We start from the raw sequence: 17,014 nt of genomic DNA on the forward strand, positions 1-17,014 counted from the left end.
GCAAGCACAACCTGTTTAACTGATCATAGTTGATACTTAATATATATATCGACACACCTGCTGCGTAAAAGGGTTCAGTATGTTTTGTTTTTTTCCAAGACTTTTTTTTGCTGCGTCTAATAAACACCTTTAATCGAACTTTTCAAAGCCACCTCTCTCACTCTGCGGGCTGCTTTTCAATCCAATGGATCTTCCACCGGCCATTAACACCTCCATAACTGGTTTAACAATAGCTGTAACGAGCTGACACTAATGGAGAAAACAGCAGATCCGCGCAACTGGAGGACGATGGGGAGGGACATTTATAGGGCCACTGCCCGCCCTTTTCTTCATCACAATCAAAATAGTGAAAATTAATCAGGAGTGCGTAACTTTACTCAGGCTGACAAGTTTATTTACTACTACAGCTACTGACAAAGGGCAGGCACCTGAAGCTGTGGCATCTTTGGTGAAAACAGAAGGTTTTTAGGCAGTAACAGGTCAAAGTGCGACAGTTCTCGATTTTAAAGGATTACCGACTCCACAGGCTGTAGGCCTAATGGACCTGACAAAAGATCATGCTGCCACACAGCGTCTCCTCCGTAAGGCACGCTAAGACCAGGAGCGCCATCATGTGGCCCTTAAAACCGAGTCGCAGCTATGCTTTGTGCAGTTTCTTCTGTTAGGATTATAAAGGAGCACAGATATAATAAGAAATTTCACAGACTCGAACTGCTGTGACATTAAAACACAGAGGTGCTTTATTCTCACTCTTTGATTTTAAAGGTGAATTAGACGTGAAGTTTAGCTGTAACCAAGTCTATAGGCAAGTCTTGCAGGTTAAATGACACATTTTCAGCATTAGAGCTGATAAATACCAACAGATAAAAGGCAAAACACACCATATGATGGACATTAGACACTAGTGAAACCAGTTTTGGCAGTCCCAAACTAAGCTGGCTTGGGAATGCCCCAATGTCCACTCTGGAAAAGCTGTAAGCAGTGGTTGGAAAGCAGAAGATCTGGGCATCACTGCTCAGAGATCTACTCCAGCGTGCTGGGCCCAGATAATTAGAATAAGGATGCATGGTTGCACAAGCAATAAATATATGAAAATTCCTTGACTTGTAGCAATTTCAGACAGCTAGCACTTAAGTCTTTCGATTCTAACAGAAGGATGGTGAGCAGTTCCATTATATGAAGTTTTACCCAGAAATAATTCAATAAACAGGTAAAGATACTCAGTAAAACTTGTAAATAAACAACAAAGAGAAGGACAAGTTTCCATCCCATTTATTCCTGGTTTTATGTTGTACAGGAAGCTGCAATAAAACTGACAGATCTACAAAAAAAAGTCACATAAATGAAAAACAACGTAGTGGGAGGATTCAAATAAAACACGAAGGGCCTGTCAACTTTACGAAGGCTTCAGATAAAAGCAAAAGCGGTCAGATGGTGATCGAAGGGAAGCAGATTCAGGTTAATCATTGACAAGACAATAAAAGAAGCCATTGCACTCCTAACTTCCCCTGAGGTTCCCAGACACAAAAACAGATGGTAAACATTTTTAAAAGGCACTTAACAAGGGATTGCATGACGTATCAGTGCATATTATACTATTACATTTCTTCAAAGATGTTTCTCTACAACAGGCCTGATCTGTGGGATCTTTTTGTAAAGCGGACCTATTATGCTTTTTTCCCTCCTGAATTTCTGTCAAATATATACTGAGGTGGATGCATATAAGAAACATGGCTAAAATTTCAAAACACGAGGTTAGTGTATGTACATGTAATCCTGGTCACTTTATAATTCAGGCTCTAAACACTCAGTTTCTGACACTTCTTCTGTTTGCGATAGGCAGCCAATCAGAAGAAAGATGACTTAAAGGGAGAACGGCCATAAAATGGCTCATTTCAGACAGAAAGAATTGGAGGGCTGCATCAAGGCCCAGTCTGAGAAAAAATGTGAATTATTTTGAACTATGAATCATGCAAAGCTACTCTAGCAAAGTAAAACATAAAAATACTGAACTAGAAATTAGCATAATAGGTCCCCTTTAAAATATATAAGTGCTATGTAAGGATCTGCTGCAGACTATAGATTGTACATATCCTATAAGTACAGTAGAACACATTGGCCTGTTAACTGTAACGGCCTAATGAAGAGAACCAGCTGGTTGAAAAATAATGAAATATATGTCTTCCATAAAACATTTACAATTATAAACATCATTTTGGGCATAAAATTACCTTTGGTTTGTCTGTGCTTCTGTACTGTCAAGTACTCGCTGCACATAAAGAGAATCCACCAAAAAACAAACTCATTTTGATATATTATCATTACAATGTCTGGTTGTTCAATTTAGGAACATGAAATCCCTGCGCACTTTAATGTATTTATGAAATTCATTTTGAAATATGGCAAATGGGAAATAATATACAATGTTCAATAGTATGACTGGAAACCAGACCACACAGATTTATTAAACATCTCTTGATCAGAAACAAAGATTTCTGCTTTTCAGTGGATTCTCACTTAAAAAAAAAAGTTTAAGAAATGATGCGCAATTTTTTTTAATACCATATGTCAAACTCTTGCATGTACTATGTCTAAGGATTGCACGTGTGTACTATTACAGTTCTTTACAGTATATAACATTTAACATTCTAGTATAAAATATAATCATAGGCCTGTCAATAGATTTTTTTTATATACATTCGGGGTAAAATGTAGGCTGGGCTGGATCTTGTATGAAAGCAACATTTAAATACAGTCAAACACTGAGTTTCTGCTGCTGGTTGACGCGCTGACAGGTTAACTGGTTGTGTCTACACAGCAAAATATTCTCCTTTCTCTGAGTTAAAGTCAGCTTCAATTTAAGCTGACAAAAAACCCCAAAACAAAAACAACAAATGCACAAGCGCACAGAAATGTCTCTACTGGCATTCTGTCCACATCTAACGCAGGTTTGTTTAGATGTTTTACTGGAGATTTAAAAGAAAAAAGAAAGAAAGAAAAATCTGTGCATCAGGACACAGACTCAGTCATGAAGCAATTAAAAAAAAAAAAATCTGCTGAAGGTACATTACATCATCACTGTCAGTGTCATGTCAGTTATAAGCTGTAAATTTAACTTGTAGAAGCAGAAAATATTTCATTTGATGAAGCATTGGTAAATAATATGGCATTTTTTCCCAAGACAATTAACTCAACTTTTCAACAATAAAAAGAACAGCTGTGGCTGCTGTTTAGATATACTTTGACATACATGTAAATATATATATATATATGTGTATATGTAGTATATATATTTGTGCTTTTTCCTGCACAAAGCTGAGTGTATGCTGACAACACTGGGAAGCGGCTATTGTCTAAGAGTTTGAGAACTCTAATCACTCATCTATCAGGTCTCCTAACAAATCATCACTGACACAAATTAAACTGATGTCAATTGCTTTGACTAAAGTATTTGTCTTTATCTCCAAGGTGCCAATCAGTACCACGTATTGTAGCTAAACCGTAACTAATTTATGCTCAAAGCGTCCTTTGGCATGTTTGCTGTGACACACTGGGTTATTGTATAAATGAGCCATCAATCGCTTGCAACGCATCATTTGTCAAGGAGCAGGGTTCACTAACCTTAACCAAATAGTCTTTAGTGCCTAAACCTAACCAGTGAGTGGATCTGAGAGCATAAACCGAGGTAAAAAAAAACAAAAACAAAGAATAAAACACACAGCTATGAATGGGGTACAAATCAGGGTCTCTTGGCAGTCAAGCCAGTAAAATGTGCCATCATCACCTCTACATCCTCACTAGGCCTTTGCACTCATGTTAAAAGTTGCTGTTACGCCTCAGCAGCCAATGTAGCGCAGCTATAGTGCCAAAGCACCAACACTAAAGGATATCTTGTGCTTAATGGGAAGATCCAGGAAGCACCTGACAAAGCTGCATTGTATGTGTTCAGATAGGAATGCTATAATCTATATCCATCTGCTAACGTGAAAGCGATGCTTGTTTCAAGTAACAGAACTAATTACCAACTCTTAAGTAGTAGCCGCTGTCCAGCTTGTGAGTCTTCCTGAATATGTGATTCCACCATCGCATGATTAGGGATATGTATACGCTGTATGTCTGGTTGTGGTGGTGATATTCCATTAGTATCTCTGCTGTTTTCTGGACTGAAAATTTAAAATGGCATTAAACTGTTTTACAGCATTGCTGCAAGTGAGCGCGCAATGCACAGAATGCATTGGGAAATTTAATTTCACAAGCTCACTATACAGTGGCAAAAATCAGCAGTTGCTCAGAGAAAAAACAAGTGATGTGTGCAGGCAGTCTTTGCTGCCATCATCAGATCTCTGATTAGGCCTAATAGTTTTGAATTCATTGCAATGTGACAAGCAGTTTAACTTGCTTAGTGGATGTTTTGAGATTTGTAGGTTGTTGCATTGCTTCTCTTCTGGGACTCTTAGCTGTTCGGGGGAGACGTCTGTTCTGATCTGGGATACGATTCTGGGACAGAAAACAAACACGTGAAAATATAGTTAATATCAGCTGCAAGCATATCGATCATACCATGGTTGGGATTATGGATATTACTGTTAAAACACTTGTAGAATACAACAGGAGAGCATCTCTTGTTGTATTTTAACCCCATTTTGTGTCCCACTTTATATCAATAACAAAAACACCAAACATCAGTGCTTTTTATAAATTTTCTTCACAAAGGTCAGATGCCTGTAGACCTGCCTGTTGCTGTGCTGGGTCCATGCTGCCACTGAAACCACCATCACGTCTCTCTCTCTTTCTTGACAGTGACATCTCCACTCCCACTCCCTGCTCCGGCTCCAGCTGCTCCTGCTGCTGTTCCACTTCCAGGCCCTGATGAAGCTGCAGCTCCAGGACCAGTACTGGCTCCAGATGTAGGAGCTGATGCAGGAGCTGAAGCAGACCCTGCTCCGCTCGATCCTGAACTGGCAGCACCATTTCCCAAAATGGTGGTTATCTCCCCCTGCATGAAGGCCCATGGGGGACTGTTGGGAGAGGTATCCAATGGACAGCGCTCTCCGCTGGGGCAGTACACTTCCCCATCACCATGCCTACTCTGGATATACCCTCTTGTGCACGGGAAGCAGAACCTATATTTGGCGGAGGAAGAGTATTACAGTGGACATAATTATTTTGGACGCTAACAACTGCAGGATATATATTTATAACCAGTTTAACAAATACGTGCTTTTGTATGCAAGACATATTTAAATACCTAACCTGGCTAAAAGCTAAAAACAAACAATGTTATAGGATATTTATATAACAATAAATAAATGACAAACATACAAACCTGTGGCCTGGCACTGATGGACATTGAACAAAGTGGGTGTCTTCCAGTCTCTCATGACACAAGGTGCAGGACAGACTGTTTCCAGCCGAATGGCTGTTATTGGCAGATGCAGATGCCAGCTCAGAGGCACCACTGTGGGGTAACGCGGCAGCGGCGGTAGCTGCCTCCGCTGAGGTGCTGGATCCTAGGGGCTCTCCTCCTGACCTTGCAGTTAGGGGGCGTGACTGCCTGGCTGGAGATGATGCAGGTTTAGGACTAGTCTGGCTTACACCTCCAGCCATGGAGAACGATGAAGAAGCCAAGCTTGTACTCTTGCTGGTACTGCTGCCAGCCACAACTGTGTGGGTCTGCGTCTTGGGCTGGTTCTGGGAGGAACTCAGCTCTCGCTCCAGCTCTGGCGCGATAAAAGGGGTGATCCCCATGCTTATTCCCAGCTGTCTGCGGCTCATCTCTGCCAGCACAGGGGCAGGGAAAATCATAGGGCTGCTCATAGGGGCTGTCCGGGCCGTCAGACCCGCGGGCATCCCTGCAAGTATCCCAGGGGGAATACCGGGAATACCTGCAATACTCTGAGTCACTAGATTAGGAGGGATGGCTGCGCTAATCATGGATCTCCGGCTGCCACTGGGGCTCTGACGGTTAACTTCTTGAGGCGGCTGCCCGTCACGATGCAGCCCGTTTGGCGGTACACGAATAGTTGAAGCGGTAATTTCTCCTCTTCCTCCCCTCTCGAAACGGTCCCCGTGCGGCCTGCCTCCGTCTGCCGCCACCTCTCCCCGGGCTGATGTGCCGTGTTTATTGGGAGAGGGACCAGGTGACCTCACGTTACCGTCCTGCATGCCGTGAGTTCGCTTCAACTGGCGGGCGCTTGCGATCAGGAATTCAATCTGGTTGGCTCCCTCGTAGTTCACGCATCCACGGCAGACCACCTCGCTGAAGTCCCACACCACGGTCCATGGCATCTTTGGCAGGTCGCACAGGTAGCACCACTGGCGCCTGGAGGAGGAAGGGGACGACATGGCTGGCCGAGCTAACCTGAGCGTGTTCAGCGAACCTCCTAACGTGCTAGCACAGGTTAGCTGCGTTAACCTACTTCGCGTGGACAGGTGCACGCCCTCTTTGCTACTGACTTCGTCCCCTAACGGACCTCACACAGCTTTAAAATAATGTTACGCATTCTACATATATGAAATTAGCTCAAATACTTTGGTTGTTTGCAACTAATTTTGATATATTTGTTGTGTTTACCGACTTCGGCCTACTCTTCCCCGCTGTCAACGGCTTCCCAGACTGGCTCTGGAACGTTACGTAACCACGTGAGGTGAATTGTGGGTATTTGAGTTTGCTTACTCGCCGAAGTCAATAGAGGGCCTCGTCGTGGAACTACAGTGAGAACTGGCACGGAAGTGAAATACTTAAAGGTCACGGTTCAGTTTTTGTCAACACGTGTGCCTCCCACACAAGCCATGCGATTGGAGACAGAAACTTTTAATTTCAGAAATTTGATCGTATTTTAAAATAAAAAAATGCCGAAAGACATATCCTCATCGAGCGAAGATGAAGCGGACACCACTGGTGTGGAATCGGCGCCCAAACCGACAGAATCCGGTAAGTTAACACGCAGACGTTGCACGAAGTTGGTGTAATAATGGAGGTGATATGCTAGTAGTTACTTACGTTAGAGCAGATTCATTAAGGCTTAGAAGTAGCCAGAGGACGGCAAACGGTATAGAAGACTAGCGGTAACGATTGTGTTTACATTAAATATGTGGTTTAGATAAAGCAACAGAAGAAAGTTAATATCCACACTAAAACGTGTTCCAGTTTCTGTGCTTCTGACTCGATGGTTTTGTTTTTTAATCCACAGATAAGACTACAAGGTACCAGTGTCCTCCTGACTTTGTCTCTTTCTGCCATGAGCCTTGCAGCAGCACTCTCGCACAAAACCTCAAGAAGAACAAGAATGAGTTATGGCTCATTAAAGCTCCTGCCAGCTTTGATCCCAAATGGTGGGTACAGTCTGCCTTTACCTTTATCCCACACAGCAAACATTTTTTTTCTAACATAATAACAATTTTTTAGCCTTTTTTCTTTTTTGCAATGGTTCATTCATTCATTTCATTCATTCATTTATTTGTTCATTTCCAGGCATTGATTTGTTTTAGTTTTTTTGTCCTTCCTCTCCACGCAATCATATAAACAGTTTAAACCACAAACAAGTTTCAGATGCAAATGCCACAGTAATAATACTTTCATAAAGAAGCCAAAAGCTGAAGATCTCTCTGATATCATCAGTAAACATTCACACAGACATCAGCCCTCGCATATCTCCGGTTACTGAAGTGAAATCTCCCAGATATCCTCTGAGGTTTTGGTTAAATTGAAACGATGGAGTCACTGCTCACCCCATCTCATTCTGGAATTCAGTTTAAGATTACAAATCTTATTTGTTTACAGCTCCCAGGTCACTCTGAACCATTGGCAAACTTCTCTTATATGTCTGAATATCATGTCTTAAACAAAAAGTGTCAGAACCTTTAAAGATGCTCCTCTACGGTTGTAGAATCAGTTACCACTTGACATAAAAAAGAGCGATTAGTGTGTCTGCTTATTGTTGAACGCCTCTTAATTCTGTATCATATGTGTTCACTTTTTGTTTTGTTTGTTTTTTTACCGTAATAATTTGCCTGTGTGTGTGTAGTTGTAGATACTGTGTGCAGCACTTTGGTCAGTGAATGCTGAGATTAAATCTACTTAGGTAATTTCCAAAAGGAGTACACCTCTAGTCTCATTTTTGTTGCCGTGTTGCACAGTTTCCACAGTGGAACTTTGAGTTAACTGCATTTAACAGCAACAACCTCTCCGTGGCATTTGTTAAAAACTAGTCATGCAGTCGTCAGGTCATTGAAATGACTGTAAAATCTGTTAGTATCTTTTTAAAATCTACAAATGGTAACTGACCCATTATGACAAGTATCGCTAAGGTGAGTAAAAGTGTTGGTTGCTGGTAATGAATTCAACATCCCATTGTGAGAATTATGTTGCTTTTGTACTAAAATTACATTAAATATCAAGTAACAAAGTAACAGCATGAGGGTGTAAGCAGAAACAGTATGTTTAAACTTTTTTTCAGAGTACTTTTAAGTGATGCATACTTACCTTTTCTCATTCCATCCAGCTTCAGTGGCATCAAGGTGCCCCTCTCTGGTCTCCAGACCCTGAAGGTTCCTACTGCTGCTCAAGCTGGAGCCAAGACTGGGAGCAGGCAGCAGATCTATAGCATCCTGGCATCCAACCACAGTACCTCAGAACTCCGCCTGCTCACCAGTGACAAGAAGCCGTCAAATGGCATGGTTGTTGGTCCTGCTTTTTCAGGCTTGCTTAATGTGTGCGAGACCTACGGAGACAGCAGCAACAATCAGGCCCCTCAGGTCATCCCCGCTGCTCCAGCCCCCTCCATACCGCCTGGACTCAAACAGCGATTCCAGCCTTTTGGCAGCAAGACCCCCACTCTTACCTGCGTGGCAGAGAATGAGTTGGATGGAGTTGCCTTTGGGCCCTCTTCCACAACTCTCCGACCTCTGGTAGTCAAGCGATTCATAGAAGAAGCAGGTCAAGAAGAAGAAGATGAGGAGGAGGAAGAGGAAGGGAGGAAAAAGAAGAAGAAAAAGAAGGAAAAACGGATAAAAAAAGAGCGACTAGAGGAAGTGGTGAATGTGAAAGAGGAACCTGTAGATGAATTTCGGGAAGAAGTAATGATGGAGCTCCCCTTCCAGGAGGGTGATTATTCTGTGGAGAAGAGGAAGAAGAAGAAGAAAAAGAAGGACAGAGAGCGAGAGGAGGTGGAGGAGGGACTGGAGCCCAGTGTCAAAGTCAAGGTGGAAGAGGTGCCTGTGAAATGTGAACCCATGGACACATTCTTTGGTGAAGAAGTGGAGGTCTCAGGAAAGAAGAAGAAGAAGAAAAAGAAACTCAGAAGTGATGGTGACTAGTCTGGTGTCATTTTGGAGTTTTTTAGTTTTGTTTGTTTCCTTTTGACCATGTGAGCACGTCAGAGACAGTTTACTGCTTAATTACTTCGCTATTGTTGTTGCCAAGACGTTGGCATGGTGTTGCTCAACAAAAGGGCACGTTGTGAATACAATGAGTAGTGAGGTGAATTATAAAGACGATTCACTCTAGCATCTTTAAGACAAATGTTCATTTCAGTTTGGCCAGATGGAGACAGATTCACACACAATGTGTGCAGCTGGAGGCATCAGCGACTACAAAACTGATAAGAGTGCACATGATAATGGTGTCAGGAACCACAACAGATTTGAGCAATGCCACAGCATCTCATTAGATTTAGCATTTGTTTTAGTGTTTTTGTAAACAGTGTGAGTCCAGTACTGGAGACCTTTTTTGTTTCATGAAAACAAATGTCATGAAGTCCAAAAGCGATTAAAGGAAATTAAAAATGAGAAAAACTTGTTTTGTTTTGTTTTTGTCCTGCTGTTGGCAAACGCAAGTTACCAGCAACATTTTCCTCTTGTGCCTTTTCAGAGCAGTGACTTCATCTACAAGGAATGAAAGTTGAATTTGTGTGTGAACTCCACACTGTGGATTTGAAATTGTGCAACAGTTTGACTGTACATAGTTTACAGAGGTGTAGTTTTGTAATGATGTTCGTGATGTCAGGCAAAAAAATCCAAACCATCTGTTCTGTGAAATATGATTTTTATGAATGATCTTCCAGTTTTTTCAGATGGCCCAAAGACTAACATGAAATAAAATGGTTTAAGCCTTGTGTTCTTTTTTTTCTTCAAATTAGCAGATTTTTTATTCTCATGTAATAATATGGTTATAGAAAATGTGATTTCTCGACACATGAACTGCGGTTATTCAGGTAAATTTTCGTGCTCATAAGAAGTTGCGACAGGGAGAGGGCGCCACAGTCCAGCTAGTTGTCTGCGTGGAACGGCTGCCTGCAGCCTTTGAACAACCCCTGAGCTTCTAACCTACATGCTACTATTTCTTTTAACTAATTTAACACAGATCTGCTGTAGCCGTCTGAATGCACAAAGAGGCGATTCATAATTTTTGACATTTTCTGATGGCAGCGACTCTTCAGAGCTCTGTGACACTCAGGTGAAAAACCTCAGTCCATGCTCTGCATCCTCCCCTCCTCCTCCCTCTCCTCTGCCTGCTCTGCACCGGAGTATGGTCCTGTTTCTTAATGAGCTCAGGCACCTCTGGTGCTATCACACTCACCATCTGTAGTAACCCCCTGCACATGCTGCAAGCCTTATTGATCCACCCTCATGATGCATTAACATTTTTTAGCCTTTTCAAAAGGCCTGTCAAAATCGAAATGCTAAACACCATGCTAGAGGTGTAAAATGTAGCCTTAACACAACAAGGAACATTTTTTGCGTTCTTTCTACTGAGTGTATTTGACATGACTTGGCATCAAGTCATCTATTTTTATTTTTATTTTTTTGGTGTAGCAGGCAGTCATTAAAGCCGAGAGCCACAGATGTCAGATGCTGGCTAAAATGTTTTTCTGAGAGTCGCAGATAATGCCAGATTTCTGTGTATCCTCACAGGTATGTCGAATGTGTGTGCGAGCTCCTGCGCCTCAGACCTTTCAGGCTTGAGTGCCTGAGTGCATATGGCTGTGTTGCTGAGAGAGGGTGTGTGCAGCTGTCTGAGCTTAAGGTCAATGAAACGAAAAATAATTTTTACTGTGTTGGCTAAAATATACAAAATTCATTCGTGCTTTCTTGTATCTTGAGCACTTACCTTTTAAACTAAGAGAAAAAAACATTTGTTTCCATATATGATCTCCTATTGTTTATAGTATAAAATAAAAATGTGTAAAGACCAGACGCGATAAATTAAAAAAAGAAAAAGCACTGTCTTTCAGAAAATCCAAATATATACAAACCAATGGCAAGTGTTGATTGCTATCCCTGAGTCCAGCAGCCGGCTAAAATCCAAGCCAAGTCGATATTTCCCAAAATGCTTGTCTTTAAGAAATTTTGCCTCGGGATTGTAAGATGTCTGTTGTTATTTTTACACACTTGATTTGGAGCCCTGCTTCAAGTGACTATTAAAGGAACCTTGGCCTTAAGGTGTGCTCAGACTTGTGGTAAAGGCTATTTTAGACTTGTGATATTCGCATGATCTGTTGCAGTTTAACAGTTTTAACATTTCTGTGTTTGTTCAAGGCAGCCAGCATACTGCACCAAACGGGTGTTTTGTCTGACGTTTGTTAGCCGTTATTTAATTCCAGCTACGCATTTCAATTTGCCTCAATTCTTCTACTTACATCTAGTCAACTACGGGAACTGAGATCATTTGCTGTAGTTTTGAGACTAAATGTTTTCCTATCCTGTCTTGAGATACCATTTCAAATTCTCAATAGTTTTCGACTGATTTTGGCATATTTTTTCCCTATTACTCAAAATATTTTAAATAGGGGGCAGACCACTCTTTTATTACAGAGATGTGGTCTTGTAATCTGCTCAGAATCTGGTTTGGTAATATTTTGCTGAAAGAAACAAGAAGAAAACATTATCTGGGTGGGAACGCATGTTACACCAAAACCTGTTTATGGTGTTCAGCAGTAGTGATGGGTCGGTCGCGAACGAAATGGCTCTTAGAGCTAGAACATTTTATGTGGAGTGAATAAATAAAAGTATATTTACGGTGGCCCCTACAGACAAAGCACATACAAACTTCAAATCACGTACAAACTCTGAAGCACGTACAAACTCCAAAACACATAAAAACACATAAAAACTCAGAAGCACATAAAAACTCAAAACACATACAAAAGACAACAGAAGTGCTCCAGGATGCTGGGCGCAGTGTTGAGCTTTTGTTACCTAGTGGCTACACAAGCCAGCAAGTACCAACGACCGGATTTGGTGTGTGGTAATAACAGGTAAATGAACTGTTTTTTAAAATTATTTGACTACATATGAATGCTTGTGTATAAATACACAAACAATACACATATGCTTTCATGCTTTCAATTGTGTAATTTAGGTGATCTAGTAGCTCTGTTTTGGAAGTTCAGTTCATCCTAGAAATGTGTTTTGGAGTTTGTATTTGCTTTTTGGAGTTTGTACATGTTTTGTCTCTAGGGGCCACCGTATATATTTATATATAAACATATATAAATAAAACCACTTTTTTTTTTACATTAGTAATTCCTTTTGTGCATAATTTTATAATATTGTTAATAATAAATTAATTAAAGCAACAAAACAACCTGAAGAGCCGGTTCGGAGCCGAAAGAGCCGGCTCTTTTTAGTGAGCCGAACCAAAAGAGCCGGATCTCTAAAAAGAGCCGGAAATCCCATCACTATTCAGCAGTGATGTAGCTGTGCATGTGTACGAATCCACACTCACCATGTGCTGATAAAAAGTTTGATGATCTCTCTCCTCTGTAGACTTTACAGGTTGTTGCCAAAGATTTGAAATTTTGATTCGTCAGAGAATGTGATTTCACTCTCTTGAATTTCAAAATAAAATACCTCAACTATAGTTTGTCATTTGAGGCCAGGTTTGCACGCACACACACACACACACACACACACACACACACACACACACACACACACACACACACACACACACACACACACACACACACACACACACACACAAAAATAAAACAAATAAAAAAATCCTCCTATTCTGTATCTATGCTCAGTCTTTTCAGCCAACCTCCAACTTATTTAGTAGCAACAAGCCCACAAGTTATTATTCACATTCTTCCCAAACCTTCCACCTATTTAGCCCCGTAGTTAAATTGTAACTACCAGCTTGATTGCACAAGCATATATGTGGTCACTTAGTAGGTTTTGTTTATGCGTTATTTAAGTGTTCAGTTATACATATGTGAGGCAAAGAAAAATATCCTGGCTTCAGCTGCTTTTGAATTGAAACATAAAACAGTGGTTGGTGATGACATCGGGGAGCATTAACGCATTAGCAAGCTTTATATTTCTACCCCCCTGTATGGAAACAGCTAAAGGCGTGATCTCTGACCCTTTCTGACGTGCATCTTTTTAATACTGCTGAGGAACAGGTTTTTATAAACAGTCATCTCCCAGGAACTATGTAATAGCTTTTATGGTGCATGTGAAGCACTACACAGGCTGATTCAAGGAAGCTGGTTTCAAGGTAGAATACCATTTATGTATCTTGTTATGCTTTTTATAATGTTTTTTTCTGAATCTTTCATCCTGGTTGCGTCATAAGAAATCTGTGTGTGTGTCTGTGCACGTACCAGTGTGGTCAAGACAAAGCGTTATAGTCTCACCTCATTTCCATTATATGTAGAGTTCACTATCTGTGATATTTTATGTGAAATACACAGGCAGATGAAGTCTAAGAGTTGAAATCTCCATGATATTCACTCTTACAGTCATTACTGGCCTTCCCCGAGTGTTATGCTGCACACAGGAACTGTCACTGGGCATCATTTATACCATCTACACTACATTTGTTTCCAAGGAAGGAAAAAATAATTGGGTTCCTTTCAGAGAAACGGGTTCGTAGATTCATATTGATACACCTGCTGGGATGCGAGTAATGGTTTCTGCTTCCTTGACAACCTCACTTCTCTGAAAGAATACAGTTATATTCTGTGTCCTGCACGTCTGAATGCTTTCGCCAGTTTTAAGCAGTGAAAAGCAGCACAACATATTTGCTAATTGCTCACACAAATGAAGGATTAGAAAGGAGATTTTGACTACGGGTGTAGTTCCTCTGGACCTGAGTCATCCTTTTAAAACGTGCCCTGAATTAGATGACGAGTGTAGCAGGAGAGGTGGTGGGAGACATTTCAGCCAGATTATGTAAGGTGAATCATTGTGGCCCTGCACCAGACCTGCCCCAGCAGTGTGTAAACCAACAGGGAAACTTCTCTTTGTAAACTGGAAGCAAACACACCAAGACATGTTGTTGTTTTTGTTTGTTTGTTTGTTTTTACCCAGCTTTCATGCAGATAGATGAAAAAAGTTGGGGGTTTTTTACACTTTAAATGTATTCATGTGCATACATTTTCAGTCACATAGAAGTTAGAGGTAGATGAACCTACTATGTGGATCAGCAATATCTTACTTTATCTTATCTTAAAGGCACACTGTATAAAATCTCACCACTAGGTGTCAGTAGATCACAGATTGCGGTCAACTGAATCCAGTTTTCTTCTCTCTACCAGTTCAAGTGCACAATCCTATCTGTGGTGGCTGTTGCAGGACAAACAACTCTGGCCACAGTTCACCTGCAGTGTTTTAGGCTGCCAGTCCGCTGTTTACCACACTGTTTGTCCACGTCTGTTTGCTCTGGAGGAGCCTGCGAAACTTGGCGATGAGACTTCTGTCCAATAACAGTGATGCTGATGTTGAGTATATCCTGTTAGCCAGCAGTAGTGAAACTTTATTTAGTGAATAAACTCATCCAATGTGATGATATAATCAAGCTGTTAATCAGCATTATGTTAGCTTATAAGCAGCTGTTGCTGTTGTTTAGCCGGCTTGTTGTCAGCTGTGAGAGTTGCATTCTGCTGACAGTAAATAATTGTGACAAAATCTGGAATTAATAAGCTTGTTTATGCATACTTTGTTCTTTTCTGACTTTTTAAAAACACGATTTACAACCTGAAGAGGTGATAAAGCGATAGATCTTTCAGCCCAATTCTACTTTTTCTACATAATCCATCATACAAAATGTAATCAAATGGAAAACTCTCTTTTTAAAACTTGTTTTATTAGTTTTAATCTTTTAACTTTATGCATCAAGCAAAGATTTAATTATATGCAACATTCTCTGACTGGAAGAAATTTGTTTAAGATTTAAACCTATTTTCTGCACATTCCAGCACATAAAATAAAATATTTTTTTGTGTTTACACTCAGTCTTTCAAATAGATGCAAGTAAAACACAGCAGAAAATAAATAAAAACAAAGACTAGCGGTCCTGTTGCTCTATTTTCACCTGTAAAGCAGGAGTGGGGTAGGCGGAGGTTTACCCTGGTGCAGGTGTGCCGCGGTCAGTTGAAGAATCCACGAGTTTCTCTGTGAATTTCACATTACGTCATAGCGCACTCGGTGCTTGCTCGGAAGTTTAGGGTTTTTTTTCGCTGTAAAAAGAAGTTTTCTTCCCACGCACAACAGACACTAATGTTTTTGTCACTTTTTATGGAATCAAACTCAAAGTAAGGTCAGTACTTCCAAGCTTTAAACGCTGCACGCTCATACTCTCTCCCGCACTCGATATATGATCCATTGTTGATCTGCACACAGCTGTTGCCACTAACGGTGCACTTGCTTATGTCACTGTCATGAGACATTCTCGCAAAAAAATCACGGTTTTAGTAACGCAGCATTCCTACGGGAAAGTAACTAATTACCGTTTTTGCAACAGTAATCCCTTACTTTACTCGTTACTTGAAAAAAGTAATCGGATTACAGTAACGCGTTACAAGTAACACGTTACTGCCCATCTCTGATATTTAATGTATCTAAGTGCTTCTTTATACTTGTGTCAAATAGTTATCATGTACAGCTACACATCTGAGACAAAGATAAACATCCTGGGCTCTGTTGCTTCTGAGGTGAAACATAAAACTGTGGTTATGCATTCTGGGAATAATCTTGGGCAGCATTAACATATGAGCAAGGTTTATATTTCTATCCTCTTGTATGCCTTCATGACTCATTAAGGAAACTACTAAAGGCTTTATTTCTGACCCTTTATGGCCTGTAATCATTATACTGGATGCATCCTTCGGAGATAAAGAGTAGAACAACAACACAGAACTGCAGGTGAAGTGATGTTACTTCTCTCAGGGGAAGCTTTCGACTGAGTAGTTAACTGTTGATTAGAGGTCTGAAGCACATCTAAATGGTACGCAGCCATCAAGGCTAAAATTGGTTTAAATCTGGTTCAAATGTAAATGTTTAGCATGTGTAAAATAAGTACACAAATGTAAACATTTATGCATGTTTGTTTGTTTTTTTCCAGCATTTTTTAGTTATGAAATTGTTGCAGTTGTGATTAGTAAGCCACACAACCTCCACTGCAAGTCATAAATTGGTATTAATGGATGGCTTGTTTTACTCCGGTAACTTGACAGTCTGAACCAGGCATGTCCAAACCATTCTATATGGAGGGTCACGTGCAGCCCACTCTGATCTTAAGTGGGCTGAATGAGTGAAACCCCACTTTCTTTCAGTGTAACAATGTCTTAATATAAGATAAAGAACTACAATTTCAACAGCACATCTTAGTTTTTCTACATGATAAATGTGTAGAATTACAGAAAACATCTGGTAGCTCGCTGCCCAGTCTATCCCACATTTATAAAACATAACATTTTTGTTGATTGATGAAACTTTTTTCTGTTTTTAACCAAAATTTCTTTAGTAGAGAGTGAAAAACAGCAACTTTTCTGTCATTTGATTGTTTATCCACTGCTTAACTACTTTGGTGTAATGTCATTGTAATGTTAGGTTATAGCAGGAAAATCTATAAAACTCGTGAAAATACAGTTAAAAAATACAGTTTTCCAAAGCTGTCCACTTGGCCGGATTGGAGTCTTTGCCAGGACAATTCTAGCGCCTGCACCTTATGTTTGACACCCTGAATCATAACCATTGCTATAATCTGCTTTGACTGCCTACAGTG

General features: G+C 40.6%; 2 protein-coding genes across 2 annotated transcripts; one reads left to right on the forward strand and one right to left on the reverse strand.

The window, feature by feature from the left end:
- Positions 1-1,256: 1,256 nt before the first annotated feature.
- On the reverse strand, positions 1,257-6,360 carry irf2bp1 (interferon regulatory factor 2 binding protein 1). Its single transcript, XM_026192588.1, has 3 exons — positions 5,327-6,360; positions 4,735-5,123; positions 1,257-4,497 (listed from the first exon to the last, which is right to left on the reverse strand). The coding sequence occupies exons 1-2, from the start codon at positions 6,343-6,345 to the stop codon at positions 4,775-4,777; spliced, it is 1,368 nt and encodes a 455-aa protein (XP_026048373.1). The 5' UTR covers positions 6,346-6,360; the 3' UTR covers positions 1,257-4,497; positions 4,735-4,774.
- A 479-nt stretch (positions 6,361-6,839) lies between these two features.
- polr1g (RNA polymerase I subunit G) lies at positions 6,840-10,115 on the forward strand. The gene is made up of 3 exons (XM_026192589.1): positions 6,840-6,934; positions 7,194-7,335; positions 8,505-10,115. Exons 1-3 carry the CDS (start codon positions 6,853-6,855, stop codon positions 9,316-9,318), a joined length of 1,038 nt encoding a protein of 345 aa, XP_026048374.1. The 5' UTR covers positions 6,840-6,852; the 3' UTR covers positions 9,319-10,115.
- The last annotated feature ends 6,899 nt before the right edge of the window (positions 10,116-17,014 follow it).

Source organism: Astatotilapia calliptera, chromosome 14 (assembly GCF_900246225.1).
Source record: "Astatotilapia calliptera chromosome 14, fAstCal1.2, whole genome shotgun sequence".
NCBI classification, from domain to species: domain Eukaryota; kingdom Metazoa; phylum Chordata; class Actinopteri; order Cichliformes; family Cichlidae; genus Astatotilapia; species Astatotilapia calliptera.